Source organism: Chiloscyllium punctatum, chromosome 2, assembly GCF_047496795.1.
Source record: "Chiloscyllium punctatum isolate Juve2018m chromosome 2, sChiPun1.3, whole genome shotgun sequence".
Classification (NCBI taxonomy): domain Eukaryota; kingdom Metazoa; phylum Chordata; class Chondrichthyes; order Orectolobiformes; family Hemiscylliidae; genus Chiloscyllium; species Chiloscyllium punctatum.
In genome coordinates this window covers 127,075,854-127,102,919 of record NC_092740.1, presented here as the reverse complement: position 1 = coordinate 127,102,919, position 27,066 = coordinate 127,075,854, and the positions used below count along the sequence as shown (strand labels likewise).

The following is a 27,066-nucleotide window of genomic DNA, read 5'->3' as shown; positions in this document are numbered from 1 at the left end:
CCTAAACAAACAAATCAGTGGATTCTAGAATGGCTTCTTCCTCACTATTATTAGAGTTCTGAATGGACCTCTCAAATTTTTTAATTGATGTTGATCTTGCTCATTGTGCACCTTCTCTGCAGCCGTACCATTGTATTCCATGCTCTGTCCATGCACTCTGTATGGTGTGGTCTGCCTGTACTGCACACAAAACTGAATTTTTCACTGTAACTAGGTACGTGACAATGATAAATCAAAACAAAATAAAAGGTCCAGTGCTGCCATTTTGAAGAGGGGCCTCCATCCCAAAGCTATGCAATTAAAACACAGGACACAAGGTAAGTATCATATGGCTGGTTATGGGAACTTGCTGTGTGCAAATTGTCCCACGTTTCCTACAGTGATCACACTTCAAACATACTTCAGTGACTGCAAGGTGCTGTGGGATGTCCTGAGGTGGCAAAAGGAGTTACAAGAATGCAAGGGATGTATTTGCAAGGGATGTGTCAAGTATTTACATTGTGAACTGTGAAGGGGATAGTGTTAAGACTCCAAAAGAATATGGAAAAGTTAGTGAAATGGATGTACAAGTAATAAATGAGGTCGAACACAGAGAAGATGTTCATTTTGTGAGGAAGAATATCGAGAGACAATGTAAAGACTACAAGTATAAAGTACATGCTGGAGCAGAATGACCTGACTACTATTCAACAAGTTCATGGCTGATTTGCCCCAAGCCTTAACCGCTCCTTCGTCACAGGTCATCATACCCTTTAACTCAATTTCCGAAGTTGAAAAGTGTGGCACTGGAAAAGTGCAACAGCATCCGAGGAGCAGGAGAGTGGAAATTATGTGCATCAGCCCTTCATCAGGAATGTCACTTCAAATACCTCTCTATCTCGTTTTTAAATACGCCCTGTGTTAGAGAATTCCAGATATATACTCTCTTCTGAGAGATGAAATTCATTCACATCTCAGTTTTAAATAAGTGTCGTCTTATTTTGTAATGAGTCAAATAAAGCGGCAGAGACTTTATGGATGGACTCAGTGTCGAACACTCTTAATTCAAGGAGGTTGTGGGTTCAGATCTCCAACCAGGTAGTTGCTTCCTGAGCTAGAATCCACATTGGCACTGAGGGAGCTATGCACAATTGGAAGTTTTGCCTTTTGGATAAGGTGTTTAAGTGAGGCCCCTTATGTCCCTTGAGGTGGACATAAAAGATCCCACAGCTGGGCCTCTTGCTGAGATATTTGTATCATCGATAGTCACAGATGAGGTGCTGGAAGACTGGAGATTGGCTAACGTGGTGCCACTGTTTAAGAAGGGTGTTAAGGACAAGCCAAGGAACAATAGACCAGTGAGCCTGACCTTGGTGGTGGGTAAGTTGTTGGAGGGAATCCTGAGGGACAGGATGTACATGTATTTGGAAAGGCAAGGACTGATTAGGGACAGTCAACATGGCTTTGTGCGTGAGAAATCATGTCTCACAAACTTGATTGAGTTTTTTGAAGAAGCAGCAAAGAGGATTGATGAGGGCAGAGTGGTAGATGTGACCTATATGAACTTCAGTAAGGCGTTCAACAAGGTTTTTCATGGGAGACTGATTAGCAAGGTTAGATCTCATGGAATACAGGAAGAACTAGCCAATTGGATACAGAACTGGCTCAAAGTAGAAGGTGGTGGTGGAGGGTTGTTTTTCAGACTGGAGGCCTGTGACCAGTGGAGTGCCACAAAGATCGGTGCTGGGTCCTCTGCTTTTTGTCATTTACATAAATGATTTGGATGCGAGCATAAGAGGTACAGTTAGTAAGTTTGCAGATGACACCAAAACTGGAGGTGTAGTGGACAGCAAAGAGGGTTACCTCAGATTACAACAGGATCTGGGCCAGATGGGCCAATGGGCTGAGAAGTGGCAGATGGAATTTAATTCACATAAATGCGAGGTGCTGCATTTTGGAAAAGCAAATCATAGCACGGCTTATACACTTAATGGTAAGGTCCTAGGGAGTGTTGCTGAACAAAAAAAACCTTGAAGTGCAGATTCACAGCTCCTTGAAAGTGGAGTTTCAGATAGATAGGATAGTGAAGAAGGCATTTGGTATGCTTTCTTTTATTGGTCAGAGTATTGAGTACAGGAGTTGGGAGGTCATGTTGTGGCTGTACAGGACATTGGTTAGGCCTCTGTTGGAATATTGCATGCAATTCTGGTCTCCTTCCTATTGGACAGATGTTGTGAAACTTGAAAGGGTTCAGAAAAGGGTTACAAGGATGTTGCCAGGGTTGGGGATTTGAGCTACAGGGAGAGGTTGAACAGGCTGGAGCTGTTTTCCCTGGAGCGTCGGAGGCTGAGGGGTGACCTTATAGAGGTTTGCAAAATTATAAGGGGCATGGATGTGGTAAATGGGCAAAGTCTTTTCCCTGGGGTCGGGGAGTCCAGAACTAGAGGGCATAGGTTTAGGGTAGAGGGGAAAGATATAAAAGAGACCTACGGGGCAACCTTTTCACACAGAGGGTGGTACGGGTATGGAATGAGCTGCCAGAGGACGTGGTGGAAGCTGGTCCAATTGCAACATTTAAAAGGCATTTGGATGGGTATATGAATAGGAAGGGATTGGAGGGATATGGGCTGGGTGCTGGCATATGGGACTAGATTGGATTGGGATATCTGGTCGGCATGGACGGGTTGGACCGAAGGGTCTGTTTCCGTGCTGTACATCTCTATGACTCTATGACAGCAGCGAAGGTCTCATCAGTGTGTGGCCAAGATTTATCTTTCATCCAACCTCGCCAAATAACATATTGTTGCGTGTGCAAACAATGTTACAATGACCATACTTTAAAACCATTTCATTTGATATGAAGCCTTCAGCGTGCCCAAAGATTGCAAAAGACCATTTTTTTGAATGACTAATAAGATAATGGTACATTTTCATCTTCAATGTCCAGTATTAATCAAATGGATTGGAGCACAAACTCTTTTTTGGTATTTGTCTGAGATACCTTCCATAATCGACTAACAAGAACATATATTCTATAAAGAGTGAATGATCCACCATATTTGATTAACAGATGGATGGGTGTGATGAAAATCTATTCCTTTTACTTTAGCTAGTGTGTAGATGAGGCTATTGACATCCCTCATATTACAATTACAGTTAATCATGGTGCTTTCTGCTATAGGTCATCACTTGGGTTTCTGTACACGAGAAGATACAAATGTGATAGAATCGCCTCCACTTGCCTGGATGATACCAACAACATACAGAAACTTGACACTCATCAAGACAGAGCAACCCACTTGATTCAGGACTGGATCCACCACCTTCCATTTTCATTCTAGCATTAGTGTGTAGTGGCAGATATATTTATCATCTCCAAGATGCACTGCAGCAACCCATCAATGCTCCATCACCAGCACCTTCCAAATATACAACCTCTGCTATCCAGAAGGACAAGGGCAGCCAATACATTGGAACAGCACCACCAGCAGGTTCAGACACATACAATCCTGATTATATTTTGCTGCTTAATCCTGGAACTCCCTCCCAAACAGCAATGTGAGTGTAACTATACCACATGAACCGCAAATGCGAAACACAAGCATCTTTTAAAGGACAATTAAGGATAAGCAATACGTGTTGATCTTGCCACGAATAAACAAATCTCATGAATAAATAAAAAAATCTGAATTTGGTCAGCAAATGTACTAATGACATTGTCATTGATTAGCATTACAACTATATTAAATTGAAATCAAAACATAACTTTTTCAATATTTTTTTCTGCAGAAGTATGTTATTTTATCAACCAGTCTGACAATATTCTAATTCTGGATTAGTGGTGCTGGAAGAGCTCAGCAACATCCAAATGCTGCCTGAACTGCTGTGCTCTTCCAGCACCACTAATCCAGAATCTGATTTCCAGCATCTGCAGTCACTGTTTTTACCTTGACAATATTCCAAAACTATTTCATTGATTTTAGAATATCATATAGAAATCATAATTAATGTGTTATCACCAGGAGGAACACTGCAGAGGATTATGGAATCAATAGATTCAATCCATCAGGTCTGTGCCAACCCTTTGTAAGAGAAATCCAATTAGTGACATACAAGTAATTTAAATATGGAAATAAAAGTTTTATATCAGGGCAATTTGGAGTTTCTTCAAATTATACTGTACTTCAAGTTTTATCCTTAAAAAAATGTTGACATATTTATTCCAAGAAATTATGCAGGATAGAACCATGAAATGAGTTGCATCTTTTTTTAAAGATCAGATTAGATTCCCTACAGTGCGGAAACAGGCCCTTTGGCCCAACCAGTCCACACCGACCCACCGAAGAGCAACCCACCCAGACCTATTTCCCTCTGACTAATGCACCTAATACTATGGGCTATTTAGAATGGCCAATTCACCTAACCTGCACATTTTTTTGATTGTGGGAGGAAACCGTAGCACCTGGAGGGAACCCCTGCAGGCATGGGGAAAATGTGCAAACTCCACACAGACAGTCACCCGAGGCTGGAATCGAACCTGGGATCCTGATGCTGTAAGGCAACAGTGTTAACCACTGAGCCACCGTGCCACCCTTTGGCATTGACCCGACAATGTCGAAAATTGCCCAGGTATGTCCTATATACAAAAAACAAGATAAATCCAATCAGGCCAATTACCACCCAATCAGTCTACTCTCCTTCATCGGTAAAGTGATGTAAGGGGTCATTAACAGTGCCATCAAACAGCATCTGCTCAGCAGCAACCTGCTCAGTGAAGCCTAGTTTGGTTTTGCCAGGGTCACTCAGCTCCTGATCACATCACAACCTTGGTTCAAACATGGACAAAAGCGCTCAGTTCCAGGGGTGAGGTGAGAGTGACAGCCCTTGACATCAAGACAACATTTGACCGAGTATGGCATCAAGGAGCCCTGGCAAAACTGGAATCAATGGGTATCGGGGGTAAATACTCCGCTAGTTAGAGTTATATCTGGCACAAAGGAAGGTGGTTGTGATGATGGAGGATCAGTCATCTCAGCTCCAGGACATCTCTGTAGGAGTCCATCAGGGTAGTGTCCTTGGCCCAACAATCTTCAGCTGCTTCATCAATGACCTTCCCTCTGTCATAAGGTCAGAAGTGGGGATGTTCACCAATGATTGCACAATGTTCAGCCTCATTTGCAACTCCTCAGATACTGAAGCAGTCCGTGCTCAAATGCAACAAGATCTGGACAATATCCAGGCTTTGACCGACAACTGGCAAGTAACATTCGCGCCATACAAGTGCCAGACAATGACCCTCGACAATAAGAGACACTCTAACCATGTTCCTTGACATTCAACAGTATTACAATTACTGAACCCCCACTGTCAACCTCCTTAGGGTTAGCATTGACCAGAAACTCAACTGGACTCATCACATAAACACAGTGGCTACAAGAGCAGGTCGGAGACTAGGGATATGGTGGTGAGTAACTCACCTCCTGACACCCCAAAGTCTATCCACTGTCTACAAGGCACAGGTCAGGAGTGTGATGGAATACTCCCCATTTGTATGGATGGGTGCAGCTCCAACAACACTCAAGAACAAAGCAACCTTCTTGATTTGCACCACATCTACAAACATTCAATCTCTCCACCAGTGGCTCTCAGTAGCAGCAGTGTGTACTATCTACAAGGTGCGCTGCAGAAATTCACCAAAGATCCTTAGACTGCACCTTCCAAACCCATGACCACTTCCACCTGGAAGGATATGGGCAGCAGATACTTGGAAACACTACCACCCTGACTTGGAAATAGACTGCCGTTCCTTCACAGTCTTTGGGTCAAAATCCTGGAATTTCCTCCCTACTAGCATTGTAGGTCAACCCACAGCAGGTAGACTGCAGTGAGTCAAGGGCAAATAGGGATGGGCTATCAATGCTGGCCAGCCAGCCATGTCCAAGTCCCACAAATGAATTTTTTAAAAAATTCCCCTCATGCGACACCCTTCAACAGTATCCATTTAAATTTGACAATTTGGAAGATTCCTCTGAAGGTGAGTTAATAGCTACCCAGGAGAAGTTAGAAGGTGATAAACCTAGTATAACTCCCTGGTAACTATTAAACTGAACCTTCAACACACCAGTCAATACCCCTAAATACTCCTCCCAGACATTCCTTTCACCCAATCAATCACCTGACCTCTCCTGATCAGGCCATTCTCAAACCCAACCCACCACTGGACCCAACATCCATCTATCCACTTCAGGATCTAAAAATCCACTCTTCCCTACCACAATACCTGACTCCCATATCTGCTGCCAGAAATGACAATTCCCCTCCACCTTGCAGGACACTGCATCCCAACACTCTCTCTGTCAATCCTATGCCTCCTACCCACCTTGTTCTGCCCCACCCCCAATGTATCTGGCATCATACCCACCTTGCACTCTGGCACCTTTCCCACCTGGCATTCAGGTATCCTACCTACATGGCATTGGATTCATTTGACACCCTAACTCCACACTTACCTCATAATTATTTGAGGCGAAAGTGAGTACTGCAGATGCTGGAGATCAGAGTCAAGATTAGAGTGGTGCTGGAAAAGCACAGCAGGTCAGGCAGCATCTAATCTTGACTCTGATCTCCAGCATCTGCAGTATCATTTTCGCCTAGCTGATTTTAATCTTACTGTGAATCCTCTTCCCAGGATGCCCACCTTGAAGAAGTTCTCCTCCTCTCTTTACAAGAATCTCAGTGAGTCTCTCTCTCGCTGTACTCCGCTGCCCTGAAGCTCTTCAGCCACAGCCTGAAACAGACTTGCTACCACAGCCACATCTCCTTCCTCAGTGCCTGCCAATGGAACCAACTGATCCCATATGGACTCCGAACCACATTCAGACCAACACAGTTTGGATTTTAAAGGACTTTTACCAGAAACATTGATTTTCCTGCTCCTCGGATGCTGCCTGCACTTACAATTATTTTAATCAATCAATCCAGAGATTTTATGATACATCTCTGGGGAAGGTAGGATTTGAACCTGGGCTCCCTGGATGGGGGTAGTGACATACCCCTACGCCCCAAGACCGTACACCTAGCTTACCTTTCACAGGAGCTGTCAATGTGGCTGTCTATGTTGCTGGACATTTAAGTCATGGGATGGGGTAACTTCTGCTGTGAATTAAGGAGCCTGGTTTGATTACTCATTCCCCAATTATCCTGCACTGCAAGATCACAATTGAATTTAAGATAAGGTCTGCATTTCTGAAGGAGCTGTGATTATAATTTCCCGCCAAGAATGTGTGTCTTGTATCTTAATGGGAAAAACAAGTAGAAATCTGACTGTGATTGCACCCCTCAGAAAACCTGGCCCAATATTTTATATTGAAATAAAACATAATACATGTTGAAATTTGCAATGAGCCTTGTAATTAAAATTATCTTCTGAGAGTACAAAAATCCACATGTACACATGCTTTGTCATTACCGCAACTGACCGGGTATTGTTTGCCAAATTGCTTGTTGCCACAGACTCGTGAGAAACATTCTTGGTACCAATGTTCTTTAAATTCAAATTCTGTGTTGAAATTCCTCTGTGATTTTGCCACTCTGTGGGCTGAAAATCCTCCTTCCTTGATATTCCATTCAATAATTTTATCTCTGTAACCTTCTCCAGTCGTGCAACACTCCAAGAATTCTATGGTTCTCAAATTATGGCTTCTCCTGTATCCTGGATTTTAATCAATCCGTGATTGGTGGCCTTGGATTTTGCTTCCTTGGTCCCAAGTCTTGAATTTCTTCCATAAATGTCTCCACCACCCACATTTGCATAAGTATACAGCCATGTACATTTGTACATACACTTCCACTGCACACAACCGTACAGTGATTAGTCATGGAGTCCTACAGTACGGAAACAGAACCTTCGCCCCAGCTCATCCATACTGATCAGGTTTCCAAAACTAAACTGGTCCCATTTGCCTGTGTTTGGTTCGTAACCGAAGAGTGTGGTGCTAGAAAATTGCAACTGGGCAGGCAACATCTGGGGAGGAGGAGAATCAAAGTTTTGAGCATAAGCCCTTTATCAGAAATGAGGCTTGTGGCCCAAGGGGGCTGAGAGATAAATGGGAGGATGGTGGGGTTGGGGGGAAGGTAGGTGGGAATGCAGTATGTAAGTGAAGGTAGAGGTGAAGGTGATAGGTCAGAGAGAAGGGTGGAGCAGATTGTGGGAAGGAAGATGGACAGGTAGGACAGTACAAGGTGGTGGTGCCGAGTTGGAAGGTTGGATCTGGGGTAAGGTGGGGGGAGGGTAAATGAGGAAACTGGTGAATTCCACATTGATCACGTGGGTTGGAGGGTCCCAAAGCGGAAGATGAGGTGTTCTTCCTTCAGGCATCAGTTGATGAGGGTTTGGCGGTGGAGGAGAATCCAGGACTTGCATGGTCTTGGCACAGTGACAGGGGGAGTTAAAGTGTTTGACCATGAAGAGGTGCCTTTGGTGGCGTCGTGAGGGTGGAAGTGACGTAACGCATGATGTAAGCGATGTCAGCGGCTGTGTTCTGGTGTTAAACCTCCCCATCAAACCAGAAGACAAGAGGAATGCTGTGGTAGTTTGGCGCACGGACCTCTACATCGCTGAAGCCATGTGCCAACTCATGGTCGCCTCCTCCTACTGCCCCCTCGACCATGACCTCACCTCCCATTACCAACTATCATCTCCCAGACCATCCAGAACCTCATCACCTCAGGAGATCTCCCATACACAGCCTCCAACCACATAGTCTGGAAATCGTGCACTGCCCAGTTCTACCTCTTACCCAAAGTCCACAAACCTGACTTCCCTGGTCGACCCATCGTCTCAGCCTGCTCCTGTCCCACCGAACCCATCTCTATATACCTTGACACTGTCCTGTCCCCCTTAGTCCAGGAACTCCCCACCTACATTCAGGACACCACCTACTCCCTCCACCTCCTCTATGACTTTCATTTCCCCCACCCCGACACCTCATCTTCACCATGGACATCCAGTTCCTATATGCCTCTATCCGCCATGGCGAAGGCCTCAAAGCCCTCAGGTTCTTCCTCTCACACTGATCCAACCAGCACCCTTCCACTGACACATTCATTCGATTGGCTAAACTGGTCTTCACCCTCAACAGTTACTCCTTCGAATCCACCCACTTCCTCCAGAACAAAGGGGTAGCCACAGGCACCCACATGGGCCCCAGCTATGCCTGCCTCTTCATCAGGTACATGGAACAGTCCATCTTCTTCATTTACACTGGCACCATTCTCCACGTTTTTCCCCGCTACATCGATGAGTGTATCGGCCCCACCTTGTGCTCCCACGAGAAGGTTGAACAGTTCATCGACTTACAAACACCTGCCACCTCTGCCTCAAGTTCATCTGGACCATCTCAGACACCTCTCTCCTCTTCCTGGATTTTTCTATCTTCATTTCCGGCGATTGACTGAACACAGTCAGCTACAACAAACCAAACGACTCCCACTTACCTGGACTAAACATCCTCCACCCCTACCTCCTGTAAAAATGCTATCCCTTATTCCCAATTGCTCTTCCTCTGCCGCATCTGCTCCATGGAGGACAAATTCCACCATAGAACATCCCAAATGGCCTTCTTCAAAGACCACAATTTCCTCTCACATGATGTTGACGATGCCCTTGAGCGTATCTCCTCCACTTCCCGCACCTCAGCCCTTGAACCCTACCCCTACAATCGTGACAAGGATTCCGGAGAAACCATTCCCTCCATAACTCCCTTGTCAGGTCCACGCTCCCCACCAACCCATCCTCCACTCCCAGCACCTTCCCCTGCCATAGCAAGAAGTGCAAAACCTGCACTCACACCTCCACCCTCACCTCTGTCCAAGGCTCCAAAGGATTCCTCCACATCTGACAGAGATTCACTTCTACTTCCACACGTCATCTACTTTGTCCATTGCTCCCGATGTGGTCTCCTCTACACTAGGGAGACAGGGCATCAACTTATGGATCATTTCAGAGAACGTCTTTGTGATGCACGCATGTACTAAGCAACCCCACAGCCTGGTGGCCAAACTCCTGCTCCCACTCTGACATGCAAGTTCTGGGCCTCCTTCACCGCCAAACCCTAACTACCCAACACCTGGAGGAAGAAAGCCTCATCTTCCTGCTTGGGATCAATGTGGATTTCACCAGTTTCCTCATTTCCCCTCCCCCCACCTTATCCCAGATGCAACCTTCCAACTCGGCACCGCCCTCTTGTACTATCCTACCTGTCTATCTTCCTTTCCACCTATCTGCTCCACCCTCTGCTCCAATCTATCACATTCACCCCACCTTCATCTACGTATCACATTCCCAGCTTCCTTTCCCCAGGCCCACCCCTCTCCCATTTATTGCTCACCCCCTTGGGCCACCCCCTCATTTCTGATGAAGAGCTTCTGCTCGAAATGTCGATTCTTCTGCTCCTCAGCCTGACCAGCTGTGCTTTTCCAGCACCAGATTCTTCGACTCTGATCACCAGCATCTGCAGTCCTCACTTTCTCCTATTCAGTTCATAACACTTTAAATCTTTCCTATCCGGGTAACTGTCCAAATGTCTTTTAAATGCTGTAATTGTACTTGTCTCTACCACGGCCATTGGCAGTTCAGTCCACATATGCACCACCCTCTGTGAAAAAGTTGCTCCTTAGATCGCTTTTAAAACTTTCCCCATTACCTTTAACCTATGCACTCTAGTTCTGGATTCTCCATCTCGAGGAAAAACACCTTGGTTAGTCACTTTATCTGTGCCCTCCTATAACCATCTATAAGGTTACCCACCTCCCTCCCCCCCCCAGCCTCTGAAGCTCCAGGGATAAAAAAAAACCTAGTCTATTCTCAGCCTCTCCCCATAAATCAAACCCTCCAATCCTGGTAACAACTTTGTAAATCCTTATTGCACTCTTTCTAGTTTAACAACATCCTTTCTATCGAAGGGCAGCCGCACTTTAAATAAGTGGAACTGGAAGATATTGCTGTCAGGTTAAGTCCTCTTGGCTTCCATCGTCATGAGATTCTTGTTGTGCAGCCCTGCTCAGTGTTATGGTACCTGAATTACAATCACCATGCTTAATTGTATATAATCTAGACCTACTCTGAAAAAGCATTGTGCCATTTAGATTGAGATAGTTAACCTGCAACAGAGAGGTTTAGCAATTCCATGTTAAGTTGAGGAATTTATGTCAAAATAAATTTTCATTACTCCAGTTTACGTTATAAATTTCCACTCGTCTCGACCTCTCACCCCACTACATTTAGCCAAATCAGTACAAATGATCGAGGAATTTGAAGTATAGAAAGTAAGGACAACATCAGTTTTGCTCAGGATTTCCATGATCTTTCACACTGATTAAAGATTCTATTCTCCCTAATTACTTCCCACCCACAAAATAGTCAGCAACACCCCTTCCCCATGTCCTCAGCCCAATGTTGCAAATTACACTGGTTCAAGAAGGCTCTTCAAACTGCATTCAATTTCTTACTGCCAGAAAGCTTAGTTTAAAAGATTTTCATATCAAAAGTATATGTATTAAGAATGGGTGATAATAGTGTTGCAGTAATGTCATTTTACGAATATTCCAGAGGCTTAAGCTAATGCTCTGGGTACACATACTTAAGGTCGTACATTTGCTCACTGAGCTGGTAATTTGTTCTCACTTTGTCATCATGCTAGGTAACATTATCAGTGAGCCTCTAACGAGATCCAAATCGATGTGTTTGTTAATGGAGTTCCTGTTTGAATGCCAGGCCTCTAAGAATTCCCATGCGTGTCTTTTGTTTAGCCTGTCCCAGGATGGATGTATTGTCCCAGTCGAACTGACGTCCCTCTTTGTCTGTGTGTATGGATACTAGTGATAGTTGGTCACGTCTTTTAGTTGGTGCTCATGTATCCTGGTGGCTAGTTTCCTGCCTGTCTGTCCAATGTAATGTTTGTTGCAGTCCTTGCAGGGTATTTTGCATGTGACATTTGTTCTGCTGGTCGTTGGTATGGCATCCTTTCAATTCACCAGGAGCAATTTCAGTGTGGTGGTAGATTTTGGGCTACCATGATGCCTAGGGGCTGGAGTAGCTTGGTCATCATCTCCGAGATGTCTTTAATGTACGGCAGGGTGGCTAGAGTCTCTGGGCATGTTGTGTCTTCTTGTTTAGGTCTGTTGTGTAGGAATTGGCGGACTGCACTTATCAGATACCCATTGTTCCTGTTATATAGATGTTTTTCTTCGGCTTCTTCGGTGTAGTTTCTGGGTGCTGCAGCGTGTTATGGCTCATTTCAATAATGTCCTGATGTAGCTCTGTTTGTGGGTGTTGGGATGATTGCTCCTGTAGTTGAGTATCTGGTCAGTGGGTGTGGCTTTCCTGTCTGGTCTGCAGCTCTCCATTGGCTTTTTGTTCTTACCGTGACATCTAGGAAGGGGTGTCAGTTATTGTTCTCTTCCTCTTTGGTGAACTTTACACCATAAGAATGTTGTTTATGTGTTTGTGGGTTTCTTCTAATCTGTTTCGTTTCGTGATGACAAAGGTGTCATCCACATAGTGGACCCAAAGCTTGGGCTGGATCGTGGGAAGGGCTGTTCATTCTAACCGCTGCATAACTGCTTCTGCTAATAGTCCTGATATTGGTGATCCCATAGGCATCCCATTGAATTGTTTATAGATCTTATCGTTGAAGGTGAAGTGGGTCGTGAGGCACTGGTTTACTAGTTTGAGGATGCTGTCCTTGCTGATGGAGTTGGTGCTGTCAGGTGTTTGTGTCCTTGGTTCGTCTAGCAGCGAGGCCAGTGTTTCTTTGGTCACGGTGATGTTTATTGATGTGAATAGGGCCATCAGGTTGGAGGAAACCATGACCTCGTCATCCTCTACCTTGGTGATTTGATGTTAAGGAATCCCTGGGTGGAGCGAATCGAGTGGCTTGAGTTTTCTACTTGGTTTTTCAGTTTGCATTGCAGTTCCTTTGCCAGTCTGTATGTCGGTGTGCCATAAAGTGAGACTAAGTGTCTGAGGGGGGCCCTGTGTTTATGTACCTTTGGTAATCCATAGAAATGGGCTGCGTTGGTTCCTTCATGATTTGGAGGTGCTGGTGTTGGACTGGGATGTACAAAGTTAAAAATCACACAACACCAGGTTATAGTCCAACAGGTTTAATTGGAAGCACTCACCTGATGAAGGACACAACCACCTGGTGAAGGAGCGGCGCTCTGAAAGCTAGTGCTTCCAATTAAACATGTTGGACTCTAACCTGGTGTTGTGTGATTTATAACTTGGTTCCTTTTGGTTTCATTCTTTGGAGGTCTGACTTGTTAATTTCACCTGCCTTGTGAAGTTTATTCAGGGGTGCTATAATATGGTCTGGGACAGGCTAAACGAATGGGAATTCCTAAAGGCCTGGCATTCAAACCGGAACTCTATTAATGGCATATTGATTTGGACCCCATTTACCAACCTCTCAGAAAAAGAAATGGAAGCGATATCACCCACCACAACAAATCAAGACACATGAATAGCAAGCGGGACAGAACGGCAGCGCTTCACCAGAGGCTCACCGATTATGTAACCTAGCATGGTGACAAAACGTCTAAGAATAAATCTACCAGCTCAGCGAGCAAATGTACAACCTGATCCACAACCTGTGCCACAACTTTTCTCCAAAATCGCAAACATGTCTTTGAATCCTATCATGACATACTGGTGGAATTTATATTTGAATTAAATACAGTTCATAATTCTGCTATAATGACCATGAAATTGTTATTGATTGCTATAAAAACCTACTAATTCCAACTCTATTTTGATTTAGTCCCTACCCTCCCCTTCACTGTTTTGATCACACAGCATTGCCCTTTGGTTTGAAGGACCACTGCTTGTCACTGCCCACTCAGGTGTTTTCCCTTTTGAGAATTAGATCAGTGTGACTGTAAAAAACAGAAGAAAAAGAAAAAAAAAGAAAGAAAAAACAATAAAAATCTACTAATGTTCCTTAGGGAAAGGAAACTGCTGTTGTTATCTAGTCTGGCCTGATTTTAGATTCACAGCAATATGATTGTCTCCTATCTCTGAAATAATCTGGCAGTCACTCAATTCAAGGGAAATTGAAACAGGATGGGCATCAATGCTAGACTTGCCAACGGTGCCCTCTTTTCAAGAAGAACTCCCTAAGGAAAAGGAAACTGATCCATGTGCTAGATATAATAAGGACTAGAAATTAAAGTATTATGTGTGAAGATTTCAGTAGGGAACATATTCAGTTCTGAATAAGCCATTTGGACCCAAAACGTTAACTCTGTTTCTCTCTCTACAGACGCCTCCAGACGTGCTGAGTTTCTCCAGCAATTTTTTTTTCCACAGCTGTACCTTGATAAGCATGTCACAGAACCAGTAGGAACTGACCTGGAGCACCTAAACTAGGGGTCTTCTCTGGCACCAGCAGCTTGCAGAATCAAATAAAAGAGAGTTCCTATTGAAGTTCAAAGTGTTATTACATAAACAACACAGAATTTATTTCAAGTCCATACTAACTAAACCATGAAATGGTTAAATGGTTAAGTTTGAACTTTTTATATTCATTTTCAGCCATTTTAATTTGGGTTACTCACTCTTGGACACCTTTTTTTTATAGATTAGATTAGATTCCCTCCAGTGTGGAAACAGGCCCTTTGGCCCAACAGGTACATACCGACCCTCTGAAGACTAGCCTACCCAAACCCTTTTTCTCTCTGACTAATGCACCTAATTGACAATTTAAGCATGGCCAATTCACCTAACCTGCAAATCTTTGGACTGTGGGAGGAAACCTTATCACTTCCATGTTCCCTGGTCTACCCACTTTCCTTACTTTGGACAAGGTGGTGGGTTTTGATTGGCCGTATTCTGGATAGACGGCACCTGACCTCCTAGCATAGATACTTGCATGTTCCAGATCTGGATTTGTGGTAGATAATATAATATAACAAGGGACATCCCAAAACATTTCACTGCAAAGTGTGGTTACTGTTGAAAAATCAGTACAGCAGTGTGGGATTGACCAGATCATTTGTTTTTCATAATTTCAATGGAGGGATTAATATTGGCTAGGACACTGGGAACAGTTCCCTGATTTTCTTGAAAGTCTGCCATAGGATCCCATATGTCCTTGACAGTTTGGACAGTGAGATGGGGGAGTGGAGCTGATTCTTAACAGAACTTAATGAAGTGTCATTGTTGGTGTGTTTTATAGAGCTCTACTTGTGCTAACTTCCCAAACTCACCTCATTAACTATGTATTATGTCCCCTTGGAATCCCTCTTGCCATATTCTCCCACTTGGTACAGGTGGGACATCCCAGAATTCCTGGTGCTGTTACCAACTTTAAAGTTTAGCCAGTCAAGTACTCGAGCCCATATCTGGTTTGTTTTATTTGCCCTAGACAAATCGGACAGAGGATAGTTAGCTCCCTTCTCCCTCCCGTTTTGCTGGCAGGTAGATGGGGTTGGGAGGTGGTGTTAAGTTGGTGGCACTTGCCGCGCTGCCCATCGATCATGCCCCAAAATGTTGGTGACTGATGGAGATCTGAAGGAGCAAGCAGTGAGCTGGAGTCAGCAGTTTACCCTCTGACTTTTATGTCAGGTATTGTGTAGTTTCTATGTTGGGAGTGGGAGAACAGGAAACCGTGTAATAATGATTAGATTAGATTCCCTACAGTGTGGAGACAGGCCCTTTGGCCCAAAAAGTCCACACCGACCCTCCAAAGAGTAACCCACCCAGACCCATTTCCCTCTGAATAATGCACCTAACACTATGGGCACTTTAGCATGGCCAATCTACCTAACCTGCACATCTTTGGACTGTGGGAGGAAACCAGAGCACCCAGAGGAAACCCATGTAGATATGGGGAGAATGTGCAACTCCACACAGAGAGTTATCCGAGGTTGGAATCGAACCCAGAACGCTGGTGCTGTGAGGCAACATACATATTTGTAAACTAAAACAGTAATGGTTACCAATCTTAAGTAATAGATTTTAATGGGGATAAACTAAAAAGTAATAACATTTTATTGGATGGTCTGATTGCACTGGTTCATGGAAGATCTTGGAGTTATGATTATGCAAATTAGCTTTAGTGAAGAGTTTCGATGTTACTGAGTCAACACATTTTAGGTGCAATTTCTTGATTGTATCCAAAAACTCTATATCTAGAATTCCTACAGCACCAGGGGATTCTAAAGCAATAATTTCAAGGTATTTTTGCCTCATTTGCACCTTTTTTTTGTAATGAAGCAACCAAACCTTTCTCATGTGAGACTTTCATTCAATTTCATCGATGAAGAGATGAAGAAAACAAAGGCATTATGAAAATAAAGATAGAGACAAAATATTGGATGTAAAATCGTTCCCTTTAATTGGCATTAACACTATCTACCGCGATAATGACATAGCATTTTCTTTAAAGCATATATCGTGGATTTGATCCCACGGTGTTTACAGTCATTTGGCTGAATGGAAGGGAAGTTATTCTCAGCTGAAGTGATCATTATCTAATTGGTGAACAGGGATAATCTCACATAAAGACTTATAAATCTCATGAAGTAGTTTTTAAAACTTTATTATACAACCAGAACACACATTTATAACTCTTAGCCTGAAGAGCAGGAACTCTTTTCAAAGAATCCTTTTCCAAACTTTGCATTGTGATTACATTACTGTTAAGCTCAATGTTTTCCCTGGGGTTATTAACGGCAATTGTATTAAGGGATCTAATGTTTTAAAATAAACATTCCCCTTGCTTTTACATTAAGCTATGAGAACAAATGTAGTGATAAATACTGGATTGACCTATTCATTTGGACCAAAATACCCATTGTGTTCATACTATTGTATCACAATGACCATTTAACCTGTGGATTTTGGCATCATAGCAGGTAAATATTGCACTTCAAGTTTACAACATCTGTGTATGCTTTGATTACATATTTGTTATCAATAAGATAATATGGTATTTTGTTATAGTAAGTCATCGCAGATTGTGGGTCATATTCAAACTTTAACAAATCTATGTAACTAGACACAGGCGATGGAATATTGTTGATTTGAAGATGTATAAGAGAGCAGAGTGTTGAAATCCTGATTGGCATTTCTGGGGGCTTCAGTTTGAGTTTTAGTTTTGGACAGTGAAAGCTCCTGAATAATCTGTTAGTCAGTGTCGAGTGGCAGGAAGCTCAGTAATTAGATGGCACAGATTTAATATTATCAGTATAAAAAAGCAGGGAAACATTTGTTTTTAGAAAACACTTTTTTAAATAGTAACTTACAAAAATTGTATGTTTTTGTAATTGGTTAAACAGTTAAAGGGAACCATTCACATGATTATGTGAAAAGAGCAGGGCAGTAGGTCTGGTTGAATAACTCTTTTTAACAGCTAGCACAGGGAAGGTGGGTTGAATGTCCACCATCAGTGCTGTATGATTCAATGATTCTTCAAAACATCACCTTTTAAAATCAATATGCTTGAGTGTTTTCCAAGGCCTGTGGGTTCAACCCTTTAGAGCTAACTAACTTTGACATTAAAGTGTAAAAGAACTAAAATCATTGCTTTGGCAATCAGCCATGTGCATTTGTAATATGTGGCACTTGTCCAAGACAACCACTGACTTTTACCTATTAAGCCTGATACATTTTGGTGAAATCCAGTCTTTTTTTAAAATGCATGCAATGCTAGAGTCTTAATCTCACGTCTGGACCAAGGGGTAAACATTATTATTTACATCTTTATTGCAACAGCATACATGCTTTTAAAATAAGATCTAGCAAATAGACTTTCAGCAACCATATAAACGTTACTCACTTGATGAATAATTGGACTTGGAATCACAAAACTACAGATACTTGCAAATTATTTTTAAAAATACTGTACAATCCTTCCTCAAAAGGCTATCAAATATTAACAAACAGCACTTAAGATAAAATTCACCAGTGCTTGCTATCAAAATGATTTCTTCCTTTGTGCTGTTTTACTCACTGCATTGTGATCACATTTACCTACAGTTCATTCATTTTATTCTTTGAAAAATGAACTCAGGGGACAATGTCATCTGGAGTTTAGGCTGGGTCAGCTCTTTCTATAACATCTACATGTGATGAACTCTACATGATAAACTCCATCACTCTATCACTTGTTACTACTGTTTTTAACATTAGCCAATCAAGTAGAGCTAAAGATTAAATTGTGTGAAACATTTATGTATCAATTCTTTAAACCAGTTTCAGAGGCATCTTGGGATGCAGTGTTAGCGTCCCTACCCCTGAACGAAGAGACTCCGGTTCAAGTCGCACGAGGCCATAGATTCATTGAGTCATAGAGATGCACAGCACAGAAACAGACCTTTCGGTTCAACTCATTCAGTGTGTAATCACATCACTGAACAGATTCTTAGAAAAATACGTTTAATAAAAAAATTAAAACAGTTTCAGAAGTGGAACCACAGGGTCATGGTATTAGGAAGAGGCCAATTGACTCCTTGAACCTTTTCTTGTCAGTCAGTTTGATCATTCCTGCTTTGTATTTTAACTCCACCCACTCACTTCAGTTCCATAACCCTTAACAGCCTTTACCCAACAGTGACAAACAATCTCAGTTCTGCAATTTTCATTTGACATTAGCAGCATCATTATAGACTCATAGATCAGGGGAACAGAGATTTCTCTCTTTTAAACAAAGATGATTGAGGCAAGGCATTCAATATAATGAAGGACTTGGAGTTAATAAGGAAAAACTGTTCCTAATAACAGAAGATTCAGAAAATTCAGGGTAATTGGGAAAAGAGACAAAACAAGAGGACAACATTTATACATATTTATCTGTAGTGAATGATTGTCATTTGGAAGTAGATTTAGTAGAAATTTAAAAAAGAATTTGATAAACACTGGCAAATAACACTGAAAAATGCAGGAAATGCAAAATGGAGGAATGAGTGGGGTTGAAGTGGAATTCATTAGTTAGTCCTTTCAAATAGATGCCAAGATATCCAAAGATAGTCAGACCTTTTTCCCAGGGTAAGGGAGTCCAAAACTAGAGTTTTAAGGTGAGAAGGGGCAAGGTATAAAAGGGACCTAAGTGGCAACATTTTCACACAGAGGAGGTTGCGTACATGGACTGAGCTTCTAGAGACAGTGCTGGAGGCTGGCATAATTACAACATTTAAAAGGCATCTGGATGGGTATATGAATAGAAAGGGTTTAGAGGGGTATGGGCCAAATGCTGGCAAATGGGACTTGATTATTTTAGGATCTCTAGTTGGCATGGACAAGTTGAATCGAAGGGTCTGTTTCCGTGCTATATATCTCTATGATTCTATATGATGTATTGAATAACCTCCTTTCATGATATGCGTTGCTAATAAATGTGTGATTCTATGGCCTTACTTCTGAAACCTTTAAATGACCTGCCACTGTTGAAGGCAGCACCTCAGACATACAGGAGACAGAAGGGCTATTCCTCCACCACTTATTCGCTTGTTGCTGCCAGCATCTGACAATGGGTTGGATTCGATTAATCTATTGACACGTGTATTACAAATATAGTGAAAAGCATTGTTCAGTGTAATGGCAGTGCAGGTTGTCCTACCATAACACGTTTCGTCAATGCGATTTTGCTGTAACATGATTGATGAGTTGGACATGCTGTTTCTAAAACGTGAACTTTTAAAACGTGTTTGGCTGTAACGCAATTACAGCATCAACACTTTAAACACTGTTTCTAAAGAACGATTTTTCTATAACGCAGGATTACTCAAGCACGTAACCATTGCATCATAGAAGAGCCGGCTGTAATGCTAAGGGAATTGGCAACACCTGCCAACACTCTGGACTACCAGAGGTTTAGAAACATTACTCCATTACCCACATGGTGATGCAGTCCCTTTAACATCAGGACAAGGAAGAAACCTGTGCCGAGGGTAGACACGGTGAAAAGTCACATGACACTGGGTTAAAGTCCAGCAGGCTTAATTGAAAAGACTAGCTTTCGGTGCGTTCAAAAGCTTCGAACGCTAGTGTTTTCAAATAAACCTGTTGGACAATAACCCAGTGTCGTGTGATTTTTGACCTTGCCCGCACCAGTCCAATACAGGCACCTCCACATCAGGGGCATACATACATTTGGGTAGTGTTTCAAAGACACAAGATTATGGTGGTGGCCACAGGATACCGTTCAGGTGCCAATAAATCTCACAAAGAGGGGTTGGGGGGTGGGGTGGTAGAAGGAAAACAAGTACAACATTTTGTGCCACAATAAAAGGACAGAGGAGGCAGTGGCATTATGTGAAGCTGTGCTTGCTGCTGTCGAAACTTTTGAAAGCCGTCGTTCTGGACAGAGTCTTCAAGGAGATGCCCTGGTCTGGCTCAGAGGGGCGGCCACGCTGGCATGGGGTTTGGAGGCGGAGGGAATTCCACTGCGTGTCCAGCCTGCCGCTGATGGAGCAGCTCTTCCTGGTATGCGATGCCAGCGCGTTGGGCTCTGAGGCGGTGTAGCTATTGGCCCTGCCCAGGCGGCTCAGTGGGGACACGGCGTCCGGGCCACACACCAGGAGGTTGCTGTTGTTGCAGAGTGGCTCTGGCGGCCGGCCCTCTCCCTCGGCCTCCTCGTTGTCCGAACTCGGGTGGCTGAGCTCGGCCTCCCTCTCCGGGTGAGAGGCGCACAACTCGTCCAGGCTGCCCGAGTGCAGTCCAGCCGAGCCGCTGGGCAAGTGTGGGTGCTCGATGCCAAGGGGCGGGGCAGACACGCAGCGGGTGTCGATGCAGTCGGTGATGCTTGTGTACTCGGTCGTTTTGACAGGAACGCCCAGGCAGCAGCCGTAGTAGCTCCGCGAGGGGAAGACAAAACTGTGCGACTTGACCATCGGCGAGTCGTCCGCGTAGATGCTGGAGGCGGCTAGGTAGCGGCTGCTCTTGGAGCGCTCCAAGGTGTGGTACATGGGTGGGTCAGCCTCCCACTGCTGCAGGCACTCCCCAGCTGTCAGTGCAGTCTCTGGGGCTACCACCTGGCTGTCTGAGATAAACATCTCCTCGTATGTCCCACTCCCTTCTGGCCACTGGCTGGACACTAGAGGAGAGCCCTGGCTGCCAAGCATGACCACCATCATTTCAGATGGCCCGAGCCCAGTGGGCACCTTCAGGGAACTCTCTGCCAGCTTCTCTTCTTCCTCCTCCTCCTCCTCCTTCTCAGTGGCTGAGACGTAGATGTCGATACAAGACGATGGTCTTTTCCCATCTGGTGAGGCAGCTGCTGGGGCTGTGGTGGGGACGGGCTCAGGGGGTGGGGGCCCGGGTTTCAGCTCCTTCACCACCGCCATCATTTGCGAGCTGCTGGTCCTCTGTAGGCTCAGGGACCTCTCCTTGAAGGCGAACTCCGTCCGCTCTGTCCCTGCCTGAGGCTTGGGGCTCACCATGTAAAAGGAGTGGCTCCTCATCCTTGGCGTGATGGTGGGTGATGTGGGAGACATGGGCTCCTCTCCGGCCTGCTCCCCGCATTCTGGGAGCTTGTAGCTGTTGCCCTCCTGGCTGTTGAAGCTGCTCTGCCTCAGGATGTAAGCCGTGTCAGTGCAGTCCGAGGAAGTCCTGGATCTCACCTTGCCTGACTCTCCCTTGTCCATGCCAGCCAGCCTCTCCAAGGCTGATGCTATGCGTCCTGTCACCTCCTCTAACTGTGCCAGCCTGACATCCATGGTCTGCAGGGATGCCTTCATGAAGTGTTCCCTCTCATTCACTTCTTCCAACCTCATTGACATGTTATCGACCCTGCTCAAGAGAAAAGGGAGCAGAAACTGAACATAACTCAACTGGTGAATCCTTCTTTCTAGCCCCATTAGAATAATTTCAAATCAACAGGAAAGAAACAGCATATGAACCTGAACTGAAGGACTGGCAATGGCAAACAAAGATGTCCTAATCTGGATTGCTCTGCCTTAAAGGGCAGGGGAAGCAGATTCAACATTAACTTCCTAAAGGGGATCTGAATAAATATTTAAAAGGGAAAGAGTTGCAGCACCATGAGTAGGGAAGAGGGACTGATTAGGAACAGGATTGAGAACAGGACTGAGATCAGGAACAGGGACTGATTTAGGATCTATATTAGGATTAAGATCCAGAATAGGGACTAGATCAGAATCGAATTCAGGATCAGGAACAGTATTAGAATAGAAAGCAGGGTTATGGTCAGGATCAGGAACAAGTTCAGGATTTAGAGCAGGATTATAGTCAGGAACAGGGACAAGATTAGGATAGACAACAGGATTATGATCAGCATCAAGAGCTTGGTTAACCCTTCCCCATCTCAGACAAACTGAACATACATACATACAGAGCCCTGAAATACCTCTGAACCTGAACTGAAAATGGTGTGTCAATGTATGATGGTGAAAATGGCGATAACGCACCGTTCAGCAGTGACCCTGATTCTCTCATCATTTGAAGAGTTGAACATATCATCCTTTTCTCGAAAATACTCCTCTATGCACTGCTCCTCAAAGTCATGCAGCTTCTTTAGTTCATCTTCAGTGATGAAGAGTTCTGATGAGAAATGGATTTGGAAGAAAGAAAGGAGTAATCAATGAGTTTTATTGTAAAAATGTGGACACTCATCAATAAGTTATATGGTCTACTATAAGTTTAAACCAAGTGTCTAGTAATACGACTAGACCCAGTGAATTGTAATACTTAGAGAGCAGAGCTCATGGCAAACAATTTATTTAATGGTAAATGGAGTCAACAGTAAACAGAATCTAGCTCAGCAAACAGAGTCTGTTTAAACAGTGAGTTATAGCTTATGTCTGAATTATGGGCAATAGAACTCAACACTGAAAAGGCAGCAAAGTCTCCTGAAAAAAAATGCAAGTTTTCAGTGAAGAGCATGAATCGTATTTTTACAAAATGCAAGTTGTGTGTTAAATAAATCCCAGTCACTTACATTAGTGATTGGGTAAATTAGCTTGTCATTCATCTCTGTGCTGGTCCAGACTTGTAGGCATCACTCTATGTAGCCTGATACAAGTATATTAGTTTGGTTGGGCACATTTTAAAATTAGTTCATTTTATACTGCCATGGTACTGTGATAGTTCAAAATACATTTTTTCATTTGGAAGCATGCTAAAACAGGCCATAGGAATGAAGAATCAAAAAGCCATGGCTATTAATAGAATACAATAGAATTTTACAAATCAAAACAACCCATCAAGTACATGCCAATGTTTATGTTACACATGAGCATCGTCCCACATCACTTCATCTCATCCTATCAGTGACTCTTTGTATTCAGTTTTCCCACATGTTTTGATCTAAATTCCTCTTAAATACATGTATACTATTCACCTCAACTATTCCTTATGGTAGCAAGTTTCACTTCCAGAATTAACACTGTGGTTTCGAGAGATCTCTATTTGGTTACCTCACACATCTATTGGAAACAGGCCATTTGGCCCTACAAGTTCAAACTGACCCTCCGAAGAGTATCCCACTCAGACACATTCCCCCCCCCCTCCTATTTCCCCTGACTAATGCACCTAACCTATACATCCCTGAACAGCATGGGCAAGTTAGCATCTTTGTAGGAGGAAATCCACGCAGACACGGGGAGAATGTGCAAACTCCACACAGACAGTCGCCTGAGGCTGGAATTGAACCTGGGTCCCTAGTGCTGAGGCAGCAGTGCTAACCACTGTGCCACCAAGCCGCCCAAACCACTGAGCCACTGTGTCGCCGTATGTATACATCTGGCAACTGCAGTGGGAGTCCACCAGAGTGGCTGGAGACCAAACTGTGGCCTTAGTCTTAAGACATGATCTCACTTTAATGTATCCAAGATCCCATGTTGGGGTGGGGATCTTGCTGCCAAATGCACATTCTAAGGTCACAATAAATTATGTCCTAGTTGCTGATTTTACTTGTTACCAAAGTGGATTAGCTAAGCAAAAACAGGAGCCCTGACATGGAACAGCCATTGCTGGTGCAGAAGTTACTTACTAAGTCCATAATCTTTATCCTCCTGTTCAGTCTCCTGCTTCCTCCAGCGGCAGCAAATAAGTTGGCAGACCATGGTCATGTGACTGAAAGTGATTAGTGGAGGAGGCAGGACAGGTCTCTCATGGAAGGTCATAATCAGCTGGTATCGTTGAAACTTCCAAACTTGGTTCGATATCGATTTGACTTCAAAAAATGTGTTGCTGCGAAGGCAAGAAGGAATTAGAAAACAAAATTGAGCCACAATGTCAAACAAAACTGGGGCTTCCTCATTCACTGTACTGAGATAAGACTGTTGTTGTTTTCACAGAGCACCTTGTCAAGAAGCAAAGCTTTTAGTAAAAAGGACAAGAGCTACAGGGAAGAATTAAGATCCATTTAATTTTGTTTCATTTAAGTTTCATTGTGTGGAAAGTGGATAGCTGGTGAAACATCCCAATGTTGCAAAAAAATGCTAAAGGGAGAGCTGGGTGGAAAATTGTAAGATGAAGAAAAAAAACAAAGGAAGTATCAGTACATGAGAACAGAAAGAGTCCATTCGACCCTTCAGCTTATTCTGCAATTCCATTGGATAATACTTGAACTATATCTTAACTCTATCCATCTGCCCTGGTTTTGTAAATCTTAATATTTTACCCAACATAAAATAAAGCTGTCTAATTTTAAATTTTCAATTGATCCCCACCAAGAGAACTCCAGATTTCCACTAAAGTTCATGTGAAGAACTGCTTCCTAACATTACTTCTGAACAGCCTGTAAGACCTGTTTATTGGTTTTGAGCTCCATTTACCAAAGGAAGTCGTTTCTCTCTATTTATAGTATCAAGTCTTTCAATGATCCCTTTAGACAATGAGATCATCCTTCAATCTTTCACATTCAAGGGATTGAAGGAGGATGAGGAGGAGGAGGAAGTTAAAAACAGCCCAGTGGTACAATGGTACACTGTCACCTCTGGGGTCAAAGTGCAAGTTCAGTACAACCTAACAAAGTGATGGTCTCATCTTTCTGCTAACTTGAAGATTTCTATATCCTCAATCCAATGTTAATGATTACAGGCAGAAACAAAATTTCTGCCAAAAGTATATAGTTGGAAAAGGCTAATTATAGACTTTGTTATTTAATTGTTCTGCTTTCTGTAGCCCTAGTGTGATGGGTTTTGACAGAATATGTAAAGAGAAACCATTTCCAATGATAGAAGGGTTGGTGGAAACAGGGCCACAGATCTAAGATAATTGGCAAAATAATCTGAGGAAGATAAGGAGAGTACTTTTATACAGGCAGTTGACAAATTGAATAGCAATTTGCAAAAAGGAATTGGATAAATATTTTAAGGGGAGCCATTCATTGAGTTATGAGGAAAATGCAGAGAAATTTATAAAATAATGAGGGTTATAAATAGTTAGTGGTCGCTGCCTTTTCCCTAGGATGGGTATTTTAAGACTAGGGTGCACATTGTTCAGGTAAGAGGAGAGAGATTTAAAAAAGACATGAGGGGCAAATGTTTTACACAGAGGGTGATTCAAATGTGGAATGAACTTCCTGAGAAAGTGGTGGATGTGGCCACAATTACAATATTTAAAAGGATATTTGGATAAATGAAAAGGAAAGTTTGGAGACATATGGGCCAGGAGCAGGCAAGTGGGATGAGTTTAGTTTGGGATTGTGTTTGGCATGAACTGGTTGGACTGAAGGTTCTGTTTCTGTGCTGCATGACTCTATGACTCTGAAAGGGACTGATGAGATAGCCATTTCCAAGAGGCTAACGAATGGTCCCTTTTTGTGAAGTTTACTATATCTTGTTGCTGTATTCATTTATGGTCAGTTTCAAACAATAAGCTTTCTCCACAGCCATGTGCATCACATAACATCCCAGCATAAACACTTCAACAATTGTGTGAAAGGTGGATTCCCACGCTGACCCCTATCGTGGAAAAGAAGGTCATCAAGTTTGAGGATTCTATTCAGATGTCTTTTTGTGAAGTTTTAATATGCAAATGTCTGCTGGTGGCACCCTGTGCTCTGAATCTGAGTTTGTGTGTTTCAGTCCCATTCCAGTGACTTGAATGCATAACCTGGGCTGAAACACAATGCTGAGGGAGTACTGCAATGTTGGAAGTGCTGTCTTTCAGTTTTGAAGTTAAACTGGGACTCTGGGTAGAACCTTCACATATATATAACATTGGCATTAGCAAGGAAGTTGTGAAAATTTTGAGAGATCAGCGGTGCATAGCTTTCTGCTATTGAGAGCAAGGACTCCCATTTTTCCAACCAAGTGGTTGAACAGCAAGATAAGATGCTATATTGTACATTAGCAAGCATTAACGACCTTATTAATACATCAACTTGCCTTATTGGGTGGGCGGCTCGGTGGCTTAGTGGTCAGCACTGCAGCCTCACAGCGCCAGGGTCCTAGGGTCAATTCTAGCCTCGGGCAACTGTCTGTGCAGAGTTTGCACATTCTCGCTGTATCTGCATGGGTTTCCTCCGGGTGCTCTAATCTAATCATTGTTATGTGGTTTCCTGTTCTCCCATAAGAAACTACACAGTGTCAATTCCTGACATAAAAGTCAGAGGGTAAACTGCTGACTCCAGCTCACTGCTTGCTCCTTCAGATCTCCATCAGTCACCAACATTTCAGGGCATGATCGATGGGCAGCACTGCACGTGCCACCAACTTAACACCACCTCCCAACCCCATCTACCTGCCAGCAAAACGGGAGGGAGAAGGGAGCTAACTATCCTCTGTCCAATTTGTCCAGGGCAAATAAAACAAACCAGATATGGGCTCGAGTACTTGACTGGCTAAACTTTAAAGTTGGTAACATCACCAGGAATTCTGGGATGTCCCGCCTGTACCAAGTGGGAGAATATGGCAAGAGGGATTCCAAGGGGACATAATACATAGTTAATGAGGTGAGTTTGGGAAGTTAGCACAAGTAGAGCTCTATAAAACACACCAACAATGACACTTCCTTAAGTTCTGTTAAGAATCAGCTCCACTCCCCCATCTCACTGTCCAAACTGTCAAGGACATACGGGATCCTATGGCAGACTTTCAAGAAAATCAGGGAATTGTTCC

At 43.4% G+C, this 27,066-nt stretch overlaps 1 protein-coding gene across 6 annotated transcripts in view; it reads right to left on the bottom strand.

Moving 5' to 3' along the window:
• Positions 1-20,061: 20,061 nt before the first annotated feature.
• trpm3 (transient receptor potential cation channel, subfamily M, member 3) overlaps positions 20,062-27,066 on the bottom strand; it is a 561,085-nt gene continuing 554,080 nt past the window's right edge. For all 6 annotated transcript variants that reach the window (XM_072588222.1, XM_072588229.1, XM_072588237.1 and 3 more), the window contains 3 exons: positions 23,991-24,190; positions 22,408-22,540; positions 20,062-21,769 (listed from right to left, as the gene is read on the bottom strand). In XM_072588222.1, coding sequence (XP_072444323.1) covers positions 20,290-21,769; positions 22,408-22,540; positions 23,991-24,190 — 1,813 coding nt within the window. In that variant the 3' untranslated portion in view covers positions 20,062-20,289. The remainder of the gene's footprint in view (positions 21,770-22,407; positions 22,541-23,990; positions 24,191-27,066) is intronic.